The sequence below is a fragment of the Mirounga angustirostris genome, unplaced genomic scaffold (genome assembly GCF_029215605.1).
Source record: "Mirounga angustirostris isolate CCGP_5_RB_7025 unplaced genomic scaffold, mMirAng1.0.hap1 SCAF_3, whole genome shotgun sequence".
Classification (NCBI taxonomy): Eukaryota; Metazoa; Chordata; class Mammalia; order Carnivora; family Phocidae; genus Mirounga; species Mirounga angustirostris.
In genome coordinates, this window is record NW_026991711.1 from 75753860 (window position 1) to 75775448 (window position 21589).

General features: G+C 42.1%; 1 protein-coding gene across 4 annotated transcripts in view; it reads left to right on the forward strand.

Annotated features, from left to right (window-relative positions):
- SPATA13 (spermatogenesis associated 13) overlaps window positions 1-21589 on the forward strand; it is a 141572-nt gene that overhangs the window by 57162 nt on the left and 62821 nt on the right. For all 4 annotated transcript variants that reach the window (XM_045869201.3, XM_064586286.1, XM_064586288.1 and 1 more), the window contains one exon: window positions 1885-3606. In XM_045869201.3, the coding sequence (XP_045725157.1) occupies window positions 1885-3606 (1722 nt within the window). The remainder of the gene's footprint in view (window positions 1-1884; window positions 3607-21589) is intronic.

The following is a 21589-nucleotide window of genomic DNA, read 5'->3' on the forward strand; positions in this document are numbered from 1 at the left end:
CTGTATGCTTCGTTTCAAGATTGTGAGAAGTTGAAACAACCACAGTCCCCTGTCCCTCCCAGAGTAGCTGACGGTGGACAGGTGGTACTTAGTGTTAGACTCATTTTGCAAACTGGTTATAGATTTACTTCCAGCCTCAGTGCCGGGATGATTCAAGTTTCTGCTTCTATGGCTCATTCAAATGCAACCCACAGCTCTTAAGGCTCCCTAATTTCTCCATGAGAACATTAAACTGCAGACGGCATGTGGTAGCCCCATTAGGCTTCTGAGTAATGGAATTGGGTAAATGGACATCAGAAAGGCTCCAGGGGTCTAAATCTATGCAGCTTCCCTGGTCCCAGATGGAATCAACCCCTTCACTGTGACTCCCTGGGAATTCCTCAAGGGGCACGACGTAGGGGCAAATAAAAATGAACCCAGCAGAGAATTTGGAGAGTAGAATCAGATGAGACCTCTTTGCACGAGGTCCCATTTTCTTCTGCACTTGAGAGGACTAAGCTAAATTGGGACCTAACCTTAATTTTATACACCTTTCTCCTTCTTTTCCTCTTCTGCTTTTAATATTGCCTTTGGAATAGTGGCCTTGACTGGCATAAGGATATCTGGGATTTGACTTGAGTTGGGGTCATATCATAAGGCACTGAACTTGGTGTCACACCCCTGGGGTTCATATCCCAGCTCTGCCTCTCTTCTTTGTTCATTAGTTTGAAGTAGTGGAGAGGAGCATAAGCTTTGGAAGGGAGAGCTGCAGGAACCCCCAGCACCCCTGCCCAAGTGTCCATTTGATTATCTATAAAATGAAAGTTATTGATCTTGCAGGTTTGTATGAGTACTCAGTGGCATGTTGTTTTTAAAACACTTAGCACAGGGGCCTGACATGTCGTAATAAACACTTAGTGAGTGGTAGTCCTTTTATGAGTTATTTCACACTCCTTCCTATCTTCCTTCATTGACTAATCATTCATTGAGAACAGGGTGACTGACATTTAAGCTGGCGTTCCCAGGCTGAGCAGGTCTTGGCCTGAAGGGCAAAGGGTAAGGAGAGCAATATCTTCACTGGGGGAGAGAGCATGGACTGCAGGTGTGTGGTGGGCTTCCAGGCATGGAGGAAGAAAGAAGAAGGTGCAACATTTGTTTAATTTGAGTTTTTGTGTCTGAATTTCTAATATTTAAGTATTATTCTGATCTTTCTCCATTCCCCAGCCAGTAAGAATCCTGTTGACAGAGGCCCCTCACTAATGCGGTTTCATTCACAAAGCCAGACCTCATACAACTTCAGTTTGTCCCTTCCACTCATGTGTCCCTGTAGCACTTTGTCTCTCAGTAGAGTTTCAGGTATTTTGTAGACAGGCAACGGAGAGCATCTTGGTCTCTACTGCAGCTCCTTGTACTCGTGCTTGCATATACTAAGCACTCAATCTGCCTATTAGCTGTGTTAAATTTAATATAGTTTGATATTTCACTGTGACACATTTTGAAATAGTTGTTGCTATCTTTTTAAATTTGATAATTAAAAATTTCTTCTATTTCAAATAAAGAGAAGACCCAGTGTTGAATGATGCCTTGGCCTTTGCATTCCAGCAATTTTTCAAAAGTTTTACTTAACTTTCACTGGATTTGAGAATTTACATTGAATGCACAACCCATAATTATCTTTTTTTTTTTTTTTTAAGGAATGTGTATTTGCATTCTTCCCTTTAATTCATTGTGAAATGAATTAGGAAAGGTAAATTTTTAATTTAAAATAGTTTTGAACTGATCAGCCCTGTCACAAGGCATGCTTCTTTTGTATTCAGAATTCTTAAACAAAATAACAAGCCACTGTTCATAGAGGTTATTCTGTGGGGGAACATAACTAAATCCCTGCTTTGTTTTCTGTTGTAGGCAGTGGCCACAACTGAGGAGCCTGATGTGCACCGTAGGTGTGAAAGCCAGGCTGGCAGCAGCCTCGGAGATGAAGATACGCGTCTGGGGCCTGTGGACACGGATGTGCATGTGGGTTTGAACCCAGCTGCCTTGTGGCCACGGGCTCCCAGCCCCGAGAATATGACAACAGCCCAGAACGGCCATGGGCGACTTGCCGCCATCCCATGTTCGGTCTCTGATCCCAAAGACCCCAAAATGGTGACTTACCCAGCATGTCAGAATGGAGGCTGCAGCAGCAGCTACTGCGGGGAGGTGGAAGCCCAGGAGGCCAGACTCAGCCCTGCCAAGCTCATGCGCCTCTTCTCCGTGAGTAGGAAGAGGACCGGCACCAACCCGGAGAGGCCCCGCTCCATGGTCCTGATGGGAAATTCCTCCACCTGGAATGCCCTTGCCTCCTTCCGGAAAATGGGATCTTTCAAAAAACTGAAGTCCTCCGTCCTTCAAGGAATTCAGAACCGAGAGGGGTCAGATGCGGCAAAGGAAGACCCCCCGGAACGTGATCCAGGGAAACCCATCCCAAACGGTGCTGCAGTCGGAATGCAAACCAGCAGGTGCCCCTCCTCGGGACCAGCAAGGGACGCCCCGAAGGCAGGGCCAGGGGGCGCGTCGGACTGCTCCGACCCCGAGGAGGCCGACGACGCCTTCCAGAGGAGCACCCATCGGTCCCGCAGCATCCGCCGCGCCTACGGCCTGGGCCGCATCAGCCTCCTGGATTACGAGAAGCATCAGGGGTCCCAGAACCACGTCCGGCCGCTGGCCCCTGTCACCCAGGAGCCCACCGTGTGTGAGATCCTAGTGAAGGACTCCGAGAACAATAGCATCATCTACAGGAAAAGCAAGAGCACGGATAACTTGAACTTTCTGAAGAAGAGCTCCTTCAAACGGAAGTCCACTTCAAATCTCACGGACCTCAAGGGGGCGCCTGAAAAGCCAGCGCCCCGACGGACGCTAAGCAGTTCGTCTGCCGACTCGGAAAAGTCCGGTGGGTCCGAGAGGAGGACGAAACGCTGGAAGAGCCCACTGCGGGCCAAGGACTTTGACAGAGTCCTGAGGTTTGTGAGCGGCGCCACCGACGCGGCCTGGAGGAGAGAGAGCCCCAGGAGCGGGGCGCCCTCGCCCGGCGAGGCGAGCCAGAGGCTGCAGGTGCACAGCCGGCTGCACGACGCCTACTCCCGCCGCGTGTCCACCAGCGCCGAGCGCGAGTGGAGGAGGTGCGCAGGTGCGCACGGCGGCCCGGGGTGCGGCCCGGCCGGGGCTCCGAGCGCGCAGGTGGACGTGGACACGGCCGCCTCTCCAATGGAAGCCGCAGGCTGCGGGGCGGCCGGAAGCGCCTGTCCTTGCGCTGGCAGCGCCTCAGCGAGTCCGGTCGCCCAGGACTCCGACGAACGCCAAGCGGGCAGCCAGTTTACTTTCGAACCCGAGCAGCCGCTCACCCCCGCAAGGCCTACCACACCCAAGCCCCCTAGCCCTCGGAGCCCAGGCGCGGGAAAGGCCACGTGTCCCAGCAGCCTCAGTGCGCTGTCCCTCAGTTCAGTGGACAGTGAAGAAAGGGCAGCGGGGCCTGTGACCGCCCAGGAGTCTGCGCAAGCCGCGTGTGACAAAGGCAGTGAGGACGGCGCCAGCAGCCAGCCTCAGCTGAGCCCCCACCTGGCGTCGGGTCCAGAGGAAAGGAGGGAGGAGGTAAGGGCAGAGCAGGGACCTCTGGTGGGGAACCTGCTGCGGAAGGCGTGCCTGTCCCAGCACTGACCTTTCATCTCTCCTGGAGGTTGCCCGTAGGCTGGGGTGTTTGCCCTGGCATTTACCCTTTTTGCTTCACCTGCCAGAGAGGCAGGCGGCCCTGTGCTGATTGGACTGCCATCGTGATTATTCCTGTCAAGCTGCTGTCATCTTTATCTCCTTTGAAAGGAACTGCTACTCTACCAAATTCCTTGAGATGGCACTTGCCCCACCATTCATTCAAAAGATACTTAACTGAGGACCAACCACATGCTAGATTCTGGGGGGAAAATGTTGCTAGAGACCTCTCTTCCACTGTATGCAGCTATTTAATAGGGGCTCTCAAAATTTTGTTTTTTGAAACATTTTTTTATTACCCATAGTTCTCTTAATATTTTAAATTGTTGCTGTGTCCTTTCCAACAGACTACATATAAATGAGATTCTTTGTGTTAAGACACCATTATGCGTTCTAAATCTTTTATTTTCTAGGAATGAATTAGAAACCTGCAGTTTAATACCTGTCAACCCCTGAGTGATGATGGTTCAAAGAAATTTTTATGACTGTTATTGCAGTTATTTTTAGAGTAGAACATAAGCATCTCATGAATCAGATCAACTAATAACTGTCAAGTCTACAGGAGCAATGTTCTTTTCATATTCTGTCAAGCATCCAGACAACTTTCCCTTACTGTATAATTTTCACTTATTTCTAAATGCATTCAGTACATTACAGAGCTGAAAGATGAGGAAATGCATTCATGTGTATATATTGCCAACTATTCTTCACGTACATTTCTAGACTGTTTTACAGGTATAAATTGGTGCTTGCCATGGAAGATAATCCCCTAGCAGCTGTTCCTTCCCACTGATCCCTGGAGAGGACCTTGGTTTTGTTCTAATGCCTGTAGATGAATGATTACACAGCAGCTTTTGCAAACTTGGAAGCCAGGATAGCCTGTGGATGATAAGATGAAGCATAATTCCTTCTACCCAACACCCAACCTGCCCCACTGATGGTTTAGAACCACCCCCACCCCCCACCCCCCTGCTCCATAATAAAAGATTTGCATAGGTCTAGAGGTTCTTTATACGAAACATGGAGATTTTATTTTCTGCTTAATAAAATTAGTAAAGAATCATTAAAATATTTTCTTCCTGAGTGCATATTAAGTGAACATATGCAAGAGATAGTTTCTAACTTACTTTTCAGAATTATTTTGATCATTATATAGCTTTACCCATATGTTTGCCAAGTGTAATTTAATTATATGTAGTTATATATAAATTAATCATATATAATTTAATTTCTACCCACAAGGGATCACCAAAGATAGAAAGCAGGGCACAAGTCATCAGGAGTGCACACATGTGTACAGATAATTCCACAAATTTGCCTCAAGATGTTTATCACATTTTGAAGTTGCATTTATTTCCTCAAAATTCTTATCAAGCATATCAAGCTTCCTCTTGTGCTTTTAAAGTAAATGTCGTGAAGAAAAATATAATGATGATTTTGCCCAACTTGCATTTTACATATTGGTCATCTTCAGTGTTACTTGCAGAGAAGTAAAATATATATATGATATTTGTCATATATATATACATATATATATATGGTAAAATACACCCTGAAACCTTCTCTTTTATTTTGACATTTAGAAACAAAATGCAAGCATAATGAAACAAATAAACAGAAAAACACCTTACAAAAGGCAGGAACTCCAACCTTTATGATTTATAAAGCAGTTTTTGTCTATCTTATATAGCATTACACAAAATTATATTTCAGTCTCTATATTCTAGCGTACAGTGTATTATTCTGTACTTAATTCATTGACAGTATGGTTCTACTTCTATCTTTAAAGCTAGTTGACGTTATGATTAGTGTTGAGTATAAAAAAAGTTGAAATCTATATATATTATGATATTTAAAATAAGTATTATAATGCAGTTTTCAGTAAGGAGGAATAATTTTTAAATTTAGAACCATTTATTTATAACATGACACTCTCAAAGTGACAAAATAATCTTTGAAGATCTATTAACAGTTTAACAGGATTTTGTATTGCTGTGGAAAAAGGGTGGGAGATATTCCCCTACTCTTCCTTTACGAAGCATTGTAGAAAAATCACCTTGTTAACTTTATACTTCTGCCACCTAGTGGTCAGTTTTTTTGTAAGAGTGATGATCAGTTGAAGGACCTAAAATTGTTTTAGTTTAAAAATGCAACTGAGTATTTATACTGGGGACAGTGCCCCCTATCCCCTGATAAAGGTATAAGCACACGAATTTAGAGTGTTCTTGCTGGTTTTCCTACCAAGTCCTAGAATAGCTCCATTGGGTGAATTAGGTCACTAGGAAAGGGACCCCGTCCTTAGTCATGCAGTATAGATTCAGAAATTTGTGGTAATGTTGAAATATGCTGTAGGTGAAGCTCTTTTACTTATTTTTATTTTTAAAGATTTTATTTATTTATCTGAGAGAGTGAGCACAAGCAGGGGGAGCTGCAGAGGCAGAGGGAGAAGCAGGCTCCCCGCTGAGCCCGACACGGGGCTCGATCCCAGGACCCTGACAGATGCTTAACTGACTGAGCCACCCAGGCGCCCCTATGTATTTAGTTTTAAAGATTGTATTTATTTTTTTCGAGAGCAAGAGCAGGAGGGTGTGCACACTCACATACCAGTTGGTGGAGGAGCAGAGGGAGGGCGAGAGAACCTCAAGCAGACTCCGAGCTGAGCACGGAGCCCCACTCGGGGCTCAATCCCATGACCCCGAGATCATGACCTGAGCTGAAATCCAGAGTCGGGACACTTAACTGAGACACTCAGGTGCCCTGGAACTCTTTTAAATGATGAAAATCCATTGTAACTCCTTGAGAGGGAGCTTTAGTCTTTCAGTAGATTTTTTATTTTATTTTATTTTATTATTATTATTATTTTTTAGTTTGGTTGGAATCCTGGCTCTGCTGTTCTAAAGATGCCTTCCATTGAGTGAACTGCTGAGCTTCTCCTGGCCCCAGTCTTCTCAAGGGCAGAATGTGGGATAGCTTCATCTTGCCTTGGATATTTGTTGTAGGAACCAGGGGATTTATGCCTGTTAAATTTATGCCTGTTAAAATGCTTAACACTGGCTCTCAGTGTGCAATGATTACTATCCACTTAGATGATTTTTCAATCCTAGATTGACCTGACTTCTTGAAACAGGGGTGAATTAAGATCAGACTTTTCCAAAAGTGTTTTTTGACTGCGTTATAGTCTTAGGGAGGACTGTGAAGATCTTCAAACAGTTAGTTTGACTTCACATTTTTTTTTTTTAAAGCATGAGAGTTAGGTTCTAGCATGACCTAAAATTTATATGTTCATTCAGTATTGCACCAAAGCAAATTTGTTGAGCACCTACCAGGTATAAGACACTCAAATTAGATGTAGCTCTAGAAGGATGTCAAGGACATTATAAATGAGCTAAGATGTATCTAAATCTTATTAGAACTGTGCAGAATAGATTAAATCTCACAAAAGAGGTAAAACCATATGCTGTGGGATTTCAAAAGAGTTGTAGTTTTTACCCATGTATCAAATCAAGGAAGGAATCTGATTTGAAGAAGGCGAGATGTCTACATATAATTTCAGTGGTCACATATGCAGAGATTTTATGTGATTTGAGAGAATAGGAAGTAACATAATTTGGTTTGGTGTAGGGGAATGATCCAAGTTAAGATGAAATCATTAAGCCCAGATCATGCACACTCTTGAATTTAGAGTAAACAATCTCTATCTATACGTTACTTGGTAAGCACCATGGAGTCAAGGATGTTTTTGAATAGCAAAGAGCCAAGCACAGAACTGCGTTTTGGGGAAGTTAATTCACCATTGGTATAGAAGAGAATTGGAGAGAAAGGTGACCGGGGGAAAGCTATCAGGAATTTATTGCCAGAGAGAGCTCAGAGGTAATAAGGCTCTGAAATGTGGGGATGGAAACAGAATATATAAGGAAGGAAGGAAAAGGAGTGAATGAAACAACACATTATAAAGACTAATGTACCTTGTCATTCGGTATTTACCTACCTGATATATATGCCAGATATAAGGAAAAGAAAGAGTTGAAGAAAAAAGGCTATTCTTGTTCTTATAGATCCACATTCTAATTGGTAGATTGGAATGTATATAAATAATTATGATGTAGTGTGGTGTTTCTGCTGAGGGATGTACAAAGTACCATGAAAGCACCAAAGACCAAATTATTAACCCTGGGTAAAGAGTTGCATAACTGGGGAAAGAGAAGTGTGTGGGGTCTTGAAGAAGATCAGGATGGGGGATGCAGGGGGCAGCAGTTGAGGAGGAGCGGCAGGGTCTTCCAGGCCAACTGGAAGAGCATGGGGGAGGGAGGAGGTACTGTCGACATAGGGAGTCAGCCAGAAGAGTTATCTAAGCCTTATTTTCCTCCTCTGTAAACTGGGAGTAGCTAGAGTACCTGCCTATCACATGGAGTTGTTGTGAAGATAAAATGAGATGATGCAGGTAGAGAGCTCAGCACTGAGCTTTGCATATAGTGTCCACAAAGATGCTGATTTGTGGTGCTAAGGGAACTGCACGTTGCTCACCATAACTTTTGTACAAGGTGGTTGGGTGGAGAAGTGGGAGATAAGATTGGAAAGTTAGATCTGTACAGAGTTAAAAAGGGCCTTGCTTGGAGCTTGGACTTTACCCTGCAGGCAGGAGAAAGCCAGAGAGGTGTTTACCAGGGACCGCAGAAGGGGACCAGCTACATAGAGAGGATTGGGATGGGGGCGGTCCTGAGAGAGAGCATTCCTCAATAGTCTAGTTCAGAGGAAATGAGATCTGTATTAAAACCATGAAAACAGAGAGGAGAGGTTACACTTCAAAATGATTTCACAGTTTATTTTTAATTAACATTTGAATGTTCTGGGGGAGAGAGAAGTCAAAGATGATGGGGCGATCAGGAGGATACTCTTGTGTTGGAATCAGTAATCAAACAAGCCATGAAAACAATGGACTGGAGCTGAATTCAGGTTATTATCCTAGCCCTTCCACTAACATGCTGGCTCCTAGTGCGAAATCCCTTGCCTTTTCTGAGCCTCTGTTTACTTGAACACTCCAGTGTTTTAGGATTTTATCATTTTACTGTAGCTTCAAAATTGTTGGAAGCCATTGTACAACCCAATCTTATAAAGTTAAAGCAACTGGAGTGCTTGACTGGGAGATTTTGTAGAATACAAATTGTTTTTACCACGCAGGGTTTCAACTTGGCCTGGCCCACCACTCATGGTGTCCTCCAGTCTCTGCAAGTGCTGATTTTAGCTTGCCCACCACCCACTGGGGTGGCCCCCACCTGAGAACCTCTACTTGCGTTGTTGTTCCCGAATCATAAAAAAGAGGGTATTTTGTGGCACCACAAGGTACAGTGTCATGAAAGTAAAACTTCCCTCCAACTTCAGTACTGGAGTAATGCAGTAGGTGAGCAGGGACTAAATTCAGGCCCAATTTCAACATGAATTACAAATTTTGGAGTTTGATGAGGATGATGGGTACTTAATACATAACGATAGCTCCAAGGCGCTGTTTTTGGTGTGATTTAATCAGAGATATAGATACATTACCTAGTTTTGACTCTGCAGATTACGTAGGTATGACTCTTTGTGTTCCTCAAATAGCTATTTGGAGACATCAACAATTCTTCTGGAGGTTAGAAATGATCCACAGCTATTTCACAGGACCATCCCTAGAACCAGAAATAGGAGGTTGTATTTATAGAGGAAAATGTAGTGACCGTAGAGAGTCCGCCCAAGGCTTTTTAGGAGTTTTATTGAGATATAGTTTGCATAACATGCAACTCACCAGTTGTGAATATACAGTTTGGTAATTTTTAGGAAATTTATAGAGTTGTGCAGCCCCCACAACAGTCAAGTTATAGAACACTTCCATTACGCCAGAAAGTTCCCCTGTGCCCTGTGCAGGCAATTCCTGCTCCTGTAAAAACCCAGGCCACTACTGATTTGCATTCTGTCTCAATATTTTTTTTTTAAGTGAGCAATTCAGTGATTTGTAGTAAATTTTTTAGAGTTGTGTGGCCATCACCACTGTCTAGTTTTAGAACATTTCCATCATTCCTGAGGGAGACCTCACATCCATTTGCAGTCACTCCCTGTTCCATCCCTGGTGCCTGATCTACTTTTTGTGTCTATAGATTATACTTTTCTGGATATGTCATTGAAATAGAATCATATAATATGGTCTTTTGTGTTTGACTTCTTTCACCTGGTATATTGTTTTCAACACTGATTCATGTTGTAGTGTATATCAGCACTGAATTTCTTTTTTTAAAGATTTTATTTATTTATTTAAGAGAGAGAGGAGAGAGAGAGCACACCAGCAGGGGAAGGGGCAGAGGGAGAGGGAGGAGCAGGCTCCCCGCTGAGCAGGGAGCCTGATTTGGGGCTTGACCCCAGGAACCTGGGATCGTGAACTGAGCAGAAGGCACATGCTTAACCAGCTGAGCCACCCAGGCACCCCTCACTTAATTTCTTTTCTAAGGCTGAATAATAATCAGTTGTATGGATATCTCACATTTTGTTTATCCATTCATCAGTTGTTAGACATTAGAGTTGTTCCCCCTCTGGGGCTGTTATGAATAATGCTGCTGTCAATATTTATGTACAAGTCTTGTGTGGACATATGTTTCCATTCTCTTGGGTAGATAAGTAGGAGGTGAGTTTCTGGGTCATTTGTGATTCTATGTTTAACCATTTGAGGAACTGCCACACTGTTTTCTAAAACAGTTGTCCCATTGTAAATTCCCACCAGCGATGTATTAGGGTGCCAGTTTCTCTGTGTCCTTGCCAGGACTTGGTATCATCACTATTCTGGATTCTAGCCCTTCAAGTGGGTATGTAGTGGTATCTCACTTTGATTTTAATTAGCATTTCCCTAATGACTAATGCTGTTGATCATCTTGTTTATTAGCCATTCTTTTATCTTATCTGGTGAAGTGTCTATTCAGATCTTCTGCTCATACTGTCACTGCATTTTTAGTTTTATTGAGCAGTAGGATTTCTTTATACATTCTAGATACAAGTTCTTTATCAGATATATGACTTGCAAATGTTTTCTCACAGTCTCTGGGTGGTCTTTTTATTTTCTTGATTGGGTCTTTTGAAAAGTAGAAATCTCTGTATTGACAAAAATCGCCAAGATTTTCTCCTGTCTTCTGGAAATGTTAGTTTTAGCTCTTACACTTAGATATATGCTCCTTTTTTTTTTAATTATATTTTTTATTTTAATTCCAGTATAGTTAACTTACAGTGTTATATTAGTTTCAGGTGTGCAATATAATGATTCAGCAATTCTATACATTACTCAGTGCTCATCATGATAAGTGTACTCTTAGTCCCCTTCACCTATTTCCCTCATCCCCCACCCACCTCCCCTCTGGTCACCATCGGTTTGTTCTCTATAGTTAAAAGTCTGTTTTTTGATTTGCCTCTATCTCTCTTTTTTCCTTTGCTCATTTGTTTTGTTTCTTAAATGGCATATGCTCCATTTTTGGTTAATTTTTGTGTACAATGTGAGATAAAGGTCTAGGTTATTATTTTTTTTCCTTTTTTTGCATATGGACATCCAGTTATCCCACCTTCATTTGTTAAATGGTCCACAGTTTTTACGTTACAGAGAATATAGGTTTCCATACCCCACTGAGTTCTCAATTTTTTCTGACAGAGAAGCCCTAGAACTTGAGTCACAGAAATTGCAATTACAGTTGGAAAGATAATTTGAAAATATGATATATCATTTGTGCTTTTATTTATTTATTTATTTATTTATTTATTTATTTATTTATTTATTAAAGATTTTATTTATTTATTTGACAGAGAGAGACACAGCGAGAGAGGGAACACAAGCAGGAGGAGTGGAAGCGGGAGAAACAGGCCTCCCGCCGAGCAGGGAGCCCGATGTGGGGCTCGATCCCAGGACCCTGGGATCATGACCTGAGCCGAAGGCAGACACTTAACGACTGAGCCACCCAGGCGCCCCTCATTTGTGCTTTTAAAAATATTTTTCTAATGAAGTTAACCTTTTGTTACAAGGACATTTGCTATACCATCAGTATATACCTTAAGTATTAGCAACGCTGGGGGGATATTTGTTCAGCAGCATCCCACACGGGATGTTGTAAAGAGAATTAATATGCTTTCTGTTAGTCATCCTTGTGCTAGCTTATGTTTAGTTCTTCTAAGGTGTTTTCTGTTTTAGTTTTCCTTTTGCAGGCAAAGAACTAAAGAGAAAAAGATTTCTTGCAGAAATACTAAGTCAGAGGTGCCTGGGTGGCTCAGTCGGTTAAGTGTCTGCTTTCCGCCCAGGTCATGATCTCAGGGTCCTGGCATTGAGCCCCGAGACAGGCTCCCTGCTCAGTGAGGGGTGTCTGCTTCTCCCTCTCTTCTACCCCCCACCCCCACTCATGAATGCAATGAATGTGCATGTGCTCTCAAATAATTAATTAATTAATTAAATCTTAAAAAAAAAAGAAATATTAAGTCATAAAATGCAGGTCATGAGCCAGAATGTGAAAGCTTTTTTTTTTTTTTTTTAAAGATTTTATTTATTTAGAGAGAGAGAGAGAACATGAGCCAGGGGAAGGGCAGAGGGAGAGAGAATCTCAAGCAGACTCTGCACTGAGCCCCGGACCTGAGGCTCTATCTCATGACCTTGAGATCATGACCTGAGTGGAAATCAGGAGTTGGGCCCTTGGGGCGCCCAGGTGGCTCAGATGGTTAAGTGTCTGCCTTCGGCTCAGGTCATGATCCCAGGGTCCTGTGATCGAGCCCCGCATCGAGCTCCCTGCTTGGCGGGGAGCCTGCTTCTCCCTCTCCCTCTACTGTTCCCCGCTACTTGTGCTCTCTTGCTCTCTCTGTCAAATAAATAAGTAAAATCTTAAAATAAAATAAAAAAAAAGAGTTGGGCACCTAACTGACTGAGCTACCCTGGCGCCCCTAAAGTAGCTTTTTATTTTAACAATCAAGTCAACATTTTTTGTCTTTTTGAAGTTGCCACTTGCCCTAAAAAAGATTCGTGTTTGTCATTATATAAACAGGTATATCTTTTGCAGCGATATGTTTCAAAGTATTTCTGAATGGGTGCTTAATATTTGACAGGCTGCTGAACTTTATAAATTTAAAAAGCCACTTCTAAAATTATTTTCTAAAAATGTAAAATCTAAAGAATAGTGTAATGTACATGTAATCATGTCATCCTTGAACTTTAAAGTGGCTCATTTCTAGAACAGTTTTTTCCTCTAGTAAAATATCATCAAGTAGGATTTTCCCATTAAAAACAGGATGGGGGGGTGGGCAGAGGGGTGCCTGGGTGGCTCAGTCGGTTAAGCGGCCAGCTCTTGATTTTGGCTCAGGTCATGATCTCAGGGTCCTGGGATAAAGCCCCATCATTCTCTGTGCTCAGTGGGGAATCTGCTTCTTCCTCTCCCTCTGCCTCTCCCTCTGCTCGTGCTCTCTTTCTCTCAAATACATAAATAAAAATCTTAAAAAAAAAATTCAAAAAAATAAGGGGGAAGAGGGAGACAGAATTGCATACCTATATATCTGAGCAGGAGCCTAGTTTTTATAGTTACCATAATAACAATATGTAATCAGGTATAAATGATATTAATGTATCATAATTATAATATAATCAATTATAATCAATAATTAATCATATTAATAATATGAAATATATCAATGCTATGCATATTAAGCTTTCTAAAGTACATGAAATACTTAAATGATACAAACCAATATTATTATATATCTGTCAGGGTTTTAATATTTACTCTTATTTGGTGCTTTGTTTTAATTTGTGGATGACAAAGGCATAATAAGACCTTACAGCAGTCACAAAATGCAGAAAAGTAGTGTTTGTATTTTTAGGGGGAAATTTTAGTTTGATGATTAAGATGCCAGTGTATTTGTTTTTCTCTTGGTTCGTTTTTCTCATCTTAAGCTACCCTATAATAATTAAGATCAAAGAGCATCCAAGGTTGGAAATCACTTTCCAGTTGGCTTGGTGACACGTTCATGTGATACATCATTGCTATGGCAATCAGAAGGAATACTGTAGGTTTAATTGGCAAAAGGGCATAACTACAAATTGCCACATGTTGCTATATAAACTGAATGTTATCTATGTTTCTCCTACAGCTGCCAGTCGGGGGACAAAATGACAATTTGGGATGTTGCCTTCATTTAGAATGTTAGTAGTAAAGCTGAGGTGGGGTGGGGGGCTCAGGTGGGTTGGAGAGGAAAGAACACTCACAGACGGTAAATTCCTAGGAAACTAGCACTGATGTGGTTGCTGGCCATCAATGCCAGCATTTCTGAGTGGTGGAGAAGCTTTGTGGTATAAAATAGGTGCGCTTTGTTAGTAGGGCTGTCTGAGTTCAAATCCTAGTTTCCCTACTAACCAGCTGTATGTCCTTGACCTACTTAAGCCTCAGTTTCTTTAAAAATGGAGATAATAGTATGTACCAGGATTAAATGAAATGCTCAGTAAATTCAATAAATGTTGGCTTTATCATAATCATAATTTTTGTTATTAAAATTGCTGCCTTTGGTCAGATACTTCAGTACACACCAGTTAAACTTTGCAAGTGACTTCTGATCTTCTAGCCAGAATTTCTCAAAGTTTGGGATGAAGATCATACCCAGGATGCAAGCTAATGGTGTAGATTCTTGAGTCTCACCAGGAGCTACTGAACTGGAATCACAAGAGTCCAGGTCCAGTAATCTGGACTTTGACATGCTACCCAGGGAATTATTTTTGCCACACTGAAGTTTGAGATCCGCTCTCCAGGCTGAGGCTCTAGGTATTAAGTATCTAGGCTCTTGTAGGTGTTAAGTGTCCTGTTTTTTAGGTTTGGACATTTCTCTTCCAGATCTACCCCAGTTAACTCTTGATTTAGGAAAGAGAGTTATTCCTGAAAAAGTTAAAGGTAGCCTGTAATCCTGTTTTTCTCATTGAACTCTATTATCATTTGGGTATGAATTTTTACAGAATACAAACAAAAATCCCTTTTGGCAAAATAGTGAAATTAAAACTTTTCTTCAGGAAATGGTGGAATGAAGAACTTGGTCCAAAATATGTTGAGAAAGGGGCACCTCGCCGGCTCAGTCAGTGAAGCATGTGACTCTTCATCTCAGGGTCGTGAGTTTAAGTCCCATGTTGGGTATAGAGATTACTTAAAATTTTTTAAAAAAATCTAAAAAAAAAAATAGGTTGAGTGTCAGTATAGCAATTGCTCCAACCACTGCTGGAAACTGGAATTTTACCAGCTCTCTTGGAACTCTAAAAATGTAAATGTCTCTTAAAAATAAATGTATCAGAAAAATAAAATAGGGGTGCCTGGGTGGCTCAGTCGTTAAGCGTCTGCCTTCGGCTCAGGTCATGATCCCAGGGTCCTGGGATCGAGCCCCACATCGGGCTCCCTGCTCGGCGGGAAGCCTGCTTCTCCCTCCCCCACTCCCACTGCTTGTGTTTCCTCTCTCGCTGTGTCTCTCTCTGTCAAATAAATAAAATCTTTAAAAAAAAAAAAAAAAGAAAAGAAAAAACAAAAATACAAGTACCAGTAGTAACCTCTTGCATTTTTATATGACGCTTTTGCAGCTAATTAAAGTCCTTCACATAACATTGTTGCATTTGATTCTCACAGCCTCCCTGCAGAGTAGGCCAGCATTGTTGTATTTGTTTTAAAAGATGGGTAAACTGAGGCTTGGGAAGGTCACAGGACCCTCCTGTCAGAATCACACAGCTGCTGAGTAGCAGCTCCCCAGAGCTAGGTCTCAGAATGGGGAGGAAGGCCCAGAAACATGTAGACCTAAGTTCTAACCATTTGCTGTTTCCTGATGGTTGGTGGAACCTCACAGTTTTTCTGATCTGTAAAACAGAAGTGTAAGTATCTACTGCAGAGGGTGTTTTATTTTATTTATTTTTAAAGATTTTATTTATTAGAGAGCACAGGCAAAGGGAGAGGGAGAAGCAGACTCCCTGCCGAGCAGAGAGCCTGATGTGGGGCTCAATCCCAGGACCCTGGAACCATGACGCGAGCTGAAGGCAGACTCTTAATTGACTGAGCCACCCAGGCGCCCTGCAGAGGGTGTTTTAATTAAATGAGATGGGATCGGTAAGTGCTGGTATCACAGGCCTTTGATGAATTTCCATTGTTTTCTCTTTTGACTCCACGACTAGCCTTCTTTCCACTGAGCTTGGGCCACTTCCTGCCACAGCTGGTCTTGCCCAAATCAGAGTCTTTCCTCTAGATTTTTTTAGGTGGGTTTTTTGGAGACTACTTAGGATGGGCTTGGCAGCTCAACAAAGGGGTTTCAGTCCCTTTTCTGACAACTTCTTTTGTAGTTTACTTTCTGACACAGGATTGAAGAAAGCCACCTCGGACAGTAGGGCTGGTGTGAACCCAGGTCCATAGTATGGCATTTCTTGTAGATCAGCGCCACAGGTGGGGAGATAGGAGGCGTGGAGCCTTAAATACGGTTTATGACTAAGGTCCATTATTACAGCCCCATTCTCTCGTGTATGGTATAAATTTTTACATATTTACTTATAGCAAGGTTCTGTTGTACACTTTGCTTTATGTTTTTACTCTGTGTGGTATAAATTATTCATCTGTAATTCTTTCACTGCCAAGTTTCGAATTAAACATTTTCAAGGTATTTTGCACTAGGACACATTCTCATATCCCTCAATAGAAATAAAAAAGAAACACCACTGGTGCTGTCTGTAAGTCTTGCCTTATGTGACAGTCCCTATACAGAGAGGCTGAGCTGCTCTTCTTTTTTTTTTAAGATTTATTTATTTATTTTAGAGAAAGTGTGCAGGTGCGGGGGAGAAAGAGCGAGAAAGCAGACTCGGTGCATAGCACGGAGCCCAACCCCAGCTCAGTTCTATGATCTCATGATCTCATTGTCTCAGGATTGTTGGGATCACACCTGAGCTGAAACCAAGAGTTGGACGCTCAACCTACTGCGCCGTCCAGGTGCCCCAGGCTGAGCCACTCTTCACAGAAGCATTCTTGGTGAACAGCAGCTCTAATTTGGGGTCACTGTTTTCTTGATTAGGTTCATATGCTGGACCCTTGCAAGTTTAAAGGAGAGTGACACAATCTGTCATCAGTGAGTGTTGCTGGTAGAAAAACAGAATCCTCATGAAGTCATTACTTTCTCTGACTCTTCTGGGTTCTTTTTTCCAACTTCCCATCACTGTGCCCTCTTTGTTCCCTGCCTCCTCTTCATCTTACCCTTTCAATCCTGCCAATACAGTAATGCTTCAAGCTTAAACTAAAATATAGAGGGCCACCTGGGTGGCTCAGTCGTTAAGCATCTGCCTTCGGCTCAGGTCATGATCCCCGGGTCCTGGGATCGAGCCCCGCATCGGGCTCCCTGCTCGGTGGGAAGCCTGCTTCTCCCTCTCCACTCGCCCTGCTTGTGTTCCCTCACTCTCTGTGTCTCTCTCTGTCAAATAAATAAAATCTTTAAAAAAATAAGCTATAGAAAAGAGATGTTTTAGAAGTCCTAAATCTTTCTTTTTACACTTTGTGCCAGCAGCGGACACTTCTTTGTTGGAAAAGACCCCATTCCCATGTACTTCATGTCTCTGAAACGAAATAGGAGGCCTTCAAAACAGGGTTGTCGATAGTAAGGGAAGGAAAATTGTAGTCCGTTTGTTTTCAGGTTATGAAAGAGACAGGAATGGATGGTTGTGTCCTGACCTAAAACATGGTTATTGATTTTGAAACACATAGTTTTAATAACTAAGCAATAACTTAAATCAAGCTCATTTTTATAAAATCATACATGAATGTGGGGAGGAAACAGCTTCCTTGCCATCCAGAACTGTCCATTTATTTGCTCATTTATCCACCAACTCAGCATTCATCCCTTTCCACATGCATGAAGCATCTTTAATTACCTCTCAGGCTCTCAGACTGTGAGGACATTGCCATAGTATTGGGGAGTTTGGAAAGAATAGGAACAGCTGCTTTTGCGTGATGTTGAGACAAATAAATAAATGCTATGTAAACATTGCAGTGGTTTTAAACAGAGGCCCAGAAAGGAGCAAAGAGCTCTGAGCCCAGGGGAGTTTATGAAGTTTTCCTACAGCAAGTAATATTTCAACTGAGTTTTGAAAGGTAAATTTTACAGTTTCACAAAGGCAAATGATAATCTGAGAGCAGAGCAACTTTTATCTCATTTACAATTGCATAAAGTAAGTATGTGTTAAATGGTGAATCATTTGATATGGGCTGGAGAATAATTGTATGTGAAGATAGAGCTGGAGAGACCTTGGATGAGATTTTGAATGGCCTCGGGTTTGTTCCAGGTAATGGCTAGCTAGAATCCAACGTGTGTTTCAGTAGCGTAGAGTAGATTGGTGACAGGGAAACCAGTTGGGCTACTATTGGAATAGTTCTATGAGAAACGATGAAGCAGAGTAATTGAATTGAATCTAGTAAACTAGATTGAGTAATTGACAGAACATGGTGACTGGGGCTGGGGCTTGTGAAGATCAGGGAAGAATCAAGAATGCCTAGTATGGGGTATATTGGATGGCCTTCACTAATACAAGAAAGCAGTTTGGGGAGAGAGATGATTCATGAAGGTGCCATCCTGCATTCTAATCCAGAAACACTTAGTTTTCTTGATTCTAAAGGCACTTGGGGCCATTGATTTGAATGTTTGTATGCTGTCATGCATGACTTGAAATGCAAGTAATGCTGTGAACAGATACCTCTTTCCATTTTTGTCCACTAGAGAATCAGCCGGGACCTTCTTCTATGCTGCCCGTTCTTTTTTCCCTTCTCCTCCTGCTTCCTTCTAGCCTCTCTGTACAACAGAAGTCAAAACAGCATTAAGAAAAAACCTCTGATGTTCAGAAGAGTTTAGAAAAACAATGGATTTCTGATATATTCAACTCTAAAACATTTTTTGATTTTGGAATATTTTGTTGTCCTCAATAAGCAATTGGAAAAGAGGAAAGTAAGCCCATTTATATAAAATCATGCTTTTTATAAGTTAAAGTTTAAGTAGACCTTTGTATTCCTCAGCATGTGTTTCAGAGATAAAATACATTTTTTAAAGAATTTATTTATTTATTTATTTATTTATTTATTTATTTATTTATTTATTTTATTGAGAGAGCATCTGTGAGCAGGTGAGAGAGCACAAGAGAGAGGGAGAAGCAGACTCCCCACTAAGCAGGGAGCCCAACTCAGGGCTTGATCTCAGGACCCTGAGATCATGACCTGAACCAAAGACAGACACTTAACCGACTGAGCCACTCAGAGATAAAATACATTTTAAGATGTTAAGATGGAATTGTTATATACATTTATTTTATAATATGATGGTTTTAAAATGTGTCTTTACTCTTAGTGAGTCCAGGCATAAATTGCAGCCTACAGTTCTATTATTTTCTCTGCTTGGGTGTTAAACCCAGCATTGTGGTGTTGTTGATTTGAAGATGGTAGGATGATCTAGGTTTTTGGATAAACCCAGAAAATGGAATTCCCTTAAGTGATTATTACGAAGGCTGGGGGAAGAAAGCTTATTACTGGTCCTGTGTTTGGGCAGGGTCAGTGGTAACCACCCTCCCACGATGTAAGGGAGACGGGAGTTAGGGGCTCAGGGTGTGGTCAGAGGGTCCAGGATGGGGTTTATCACAGTCAGACAGACTTCATTTCTTTATTTTCAATAAAGAGAGGATGAGCTCAGCTACACTACTTTCTCCTCAGTATAGTATTCTAAGTCTTCAACGGTGTTTAAAATGTTCATGGTTATTTAAGTACCTTCTTGTGCTTATAGAACTAGGCTAAGAATATTAAATTGTGTTCTCCATGAACTTCACATATTTGCATTTTTAATAAATTACCTTTTCTGCCTATAAAACAAGTTGTAGATTTATTAACTATGTTTTAAGTATATTTTATCATCAGTTTTACACATGCAAGGGCAATTGAAGTCCACTATACCCCCCTCTTACTTCAAGGGCCTTAAGAAGCATTAATGTATTTTAAAATATTTTTAATACTGTGTCATATATTTTTTTAGCAAATGGCCTATCTATTCCCTGAACCCAAAGGACAAGGCCACAGCATTCCAGATTACAATAGTTCCTCTTCTTCTCTCTTTTTCTTTATTTTTGAAGAGTTACATCAAGATTACTGATGTGTGTGTGATCTCATTTGATAATAATCAGAACAGTTTTTGGTTAGTCATTCGCATTTCATTTGCTCTCAGAATTCCAACAGCCACTAAGGTTCTTACAGCTCGAAACCTTGTATCTTAAGCATTCAGCCTGTTGGTAGGAATGTTACCCAGCATTAATATATACTTCTGCCTCTAAGCCAGGGAAGGAAAATCTCAGTAAATGAATGGGTTTCTACTTTCTCTTCTGTTTCTGGCCCAGGCCCTGTCCAGACCTGGGCTAAGTCCAAATCTGGTGTCTGAGAAGGGGGAACAAACAAGTTGTTGTTGTTGTTTTAAGATTTTATTTATTTATTTGACAGAGAGAGACACACAAGCAGGGGAAGTGGGAGAAGAAGCAGGCTTCCCGTTGAGCAATGAGCCCAATGCGGGGCTCGATCTCAGGACCCTGGGATCATGACCTGAGCCGAAGGCAGACTGAGCCACCCAGGCACCCCAACAAACAAGTTTATGATGGTGTCTCTCCCTTCCCAGGATGGTCCCTGAACTAGAGGAAACCTTGGAAGGTGGAAAGGAGCCAGGCTGAACATGCATGATTTTTTTTTTAAAGATTTTATTTATTTATTTGAGAGAGAGAGAGAGAAAGCAGGAGAGGGGGGAGGGTCAGAGGGAGAAACAGACTCCCTGCTGAGCAGGGAGCCCGATGCGGGACTTGATCCCAGGACCCTGGGATCATGACCTGAGCCGAAGGCAGTTGGTTAACCAACTGAGCCACCCAGGCTCCCTGAACATGCATGATTTTTAAGGTGGTCTTTGGTTAAATGATGGGTGTTTGGCTATTTACTTATTTCAGACCAAGTCTGAGGTTGCCGCTCTCCTCTCCTCGCTTGGGCAATTTCAGAAGTACCCCTACCTGGCTGTTTATTCCTTAACTAGCCTAAGTGTGGTAGGAGAAGATGTGTGAATCCCTGGAAAGTTAGGAGGAGGGAGAATTAGCACACCCAGATGATAGGTGGTCCATTTCTGGTGGGCCTCCCTTTACGCTAGTACAATTCCTACCGCGCGCACATGCACACACACACACACCATCAAGGTCTATGAAAGAAAAGGCAGCTTTGGAGAAAGAAAGATTATTCCACCCATTTGTTCTAAAATTTAAAGATAAGAAACCAAACATGATTCAGTAAGTTCAACAAAACCAACTGTATTTGCATTGCACGTGTGATCAGTTGAAGGGAGAAGTTCTGCTCCAGGAGGAGAGAGAAGGGAGTGGAGCCTAGAGCAGGAGTGAAGGTGCGGTATGCTGCTGGAGGAGGGAGTAGAGAGGAAGAGTCAGGGAAAATGCAGGAATGCATGCACTGATGAGTGAGGACCCACAGACAGCCCAGAGAATTCATCAAAGAGGAAGTATAAACCGGAAGTGGAGAGATGTAAAAGGGATAAGCACACGGAGGCTTTTTGTGGAGCAACATTTCAAGGTCTAGTATTTGTGGAAGTTGCTGCTCTGGGATTTTGCAATAAACCATGTTGCAGTTTTCTTATGTACACCTACAAATGGGGGGGTCATATCTAGTGCCTTGCAAAGATGAGATTAAATGAAACGCCTGATCTCTCTCATGCACTCTATCTTTCATTAAATCCATTGCCTTCTCCGTGCCTGAGTTCTCTCATCTCCAAAATAAGTATAATAATGCCTTCTTTACTTGCCTGAAAATATGACTTTATGTAG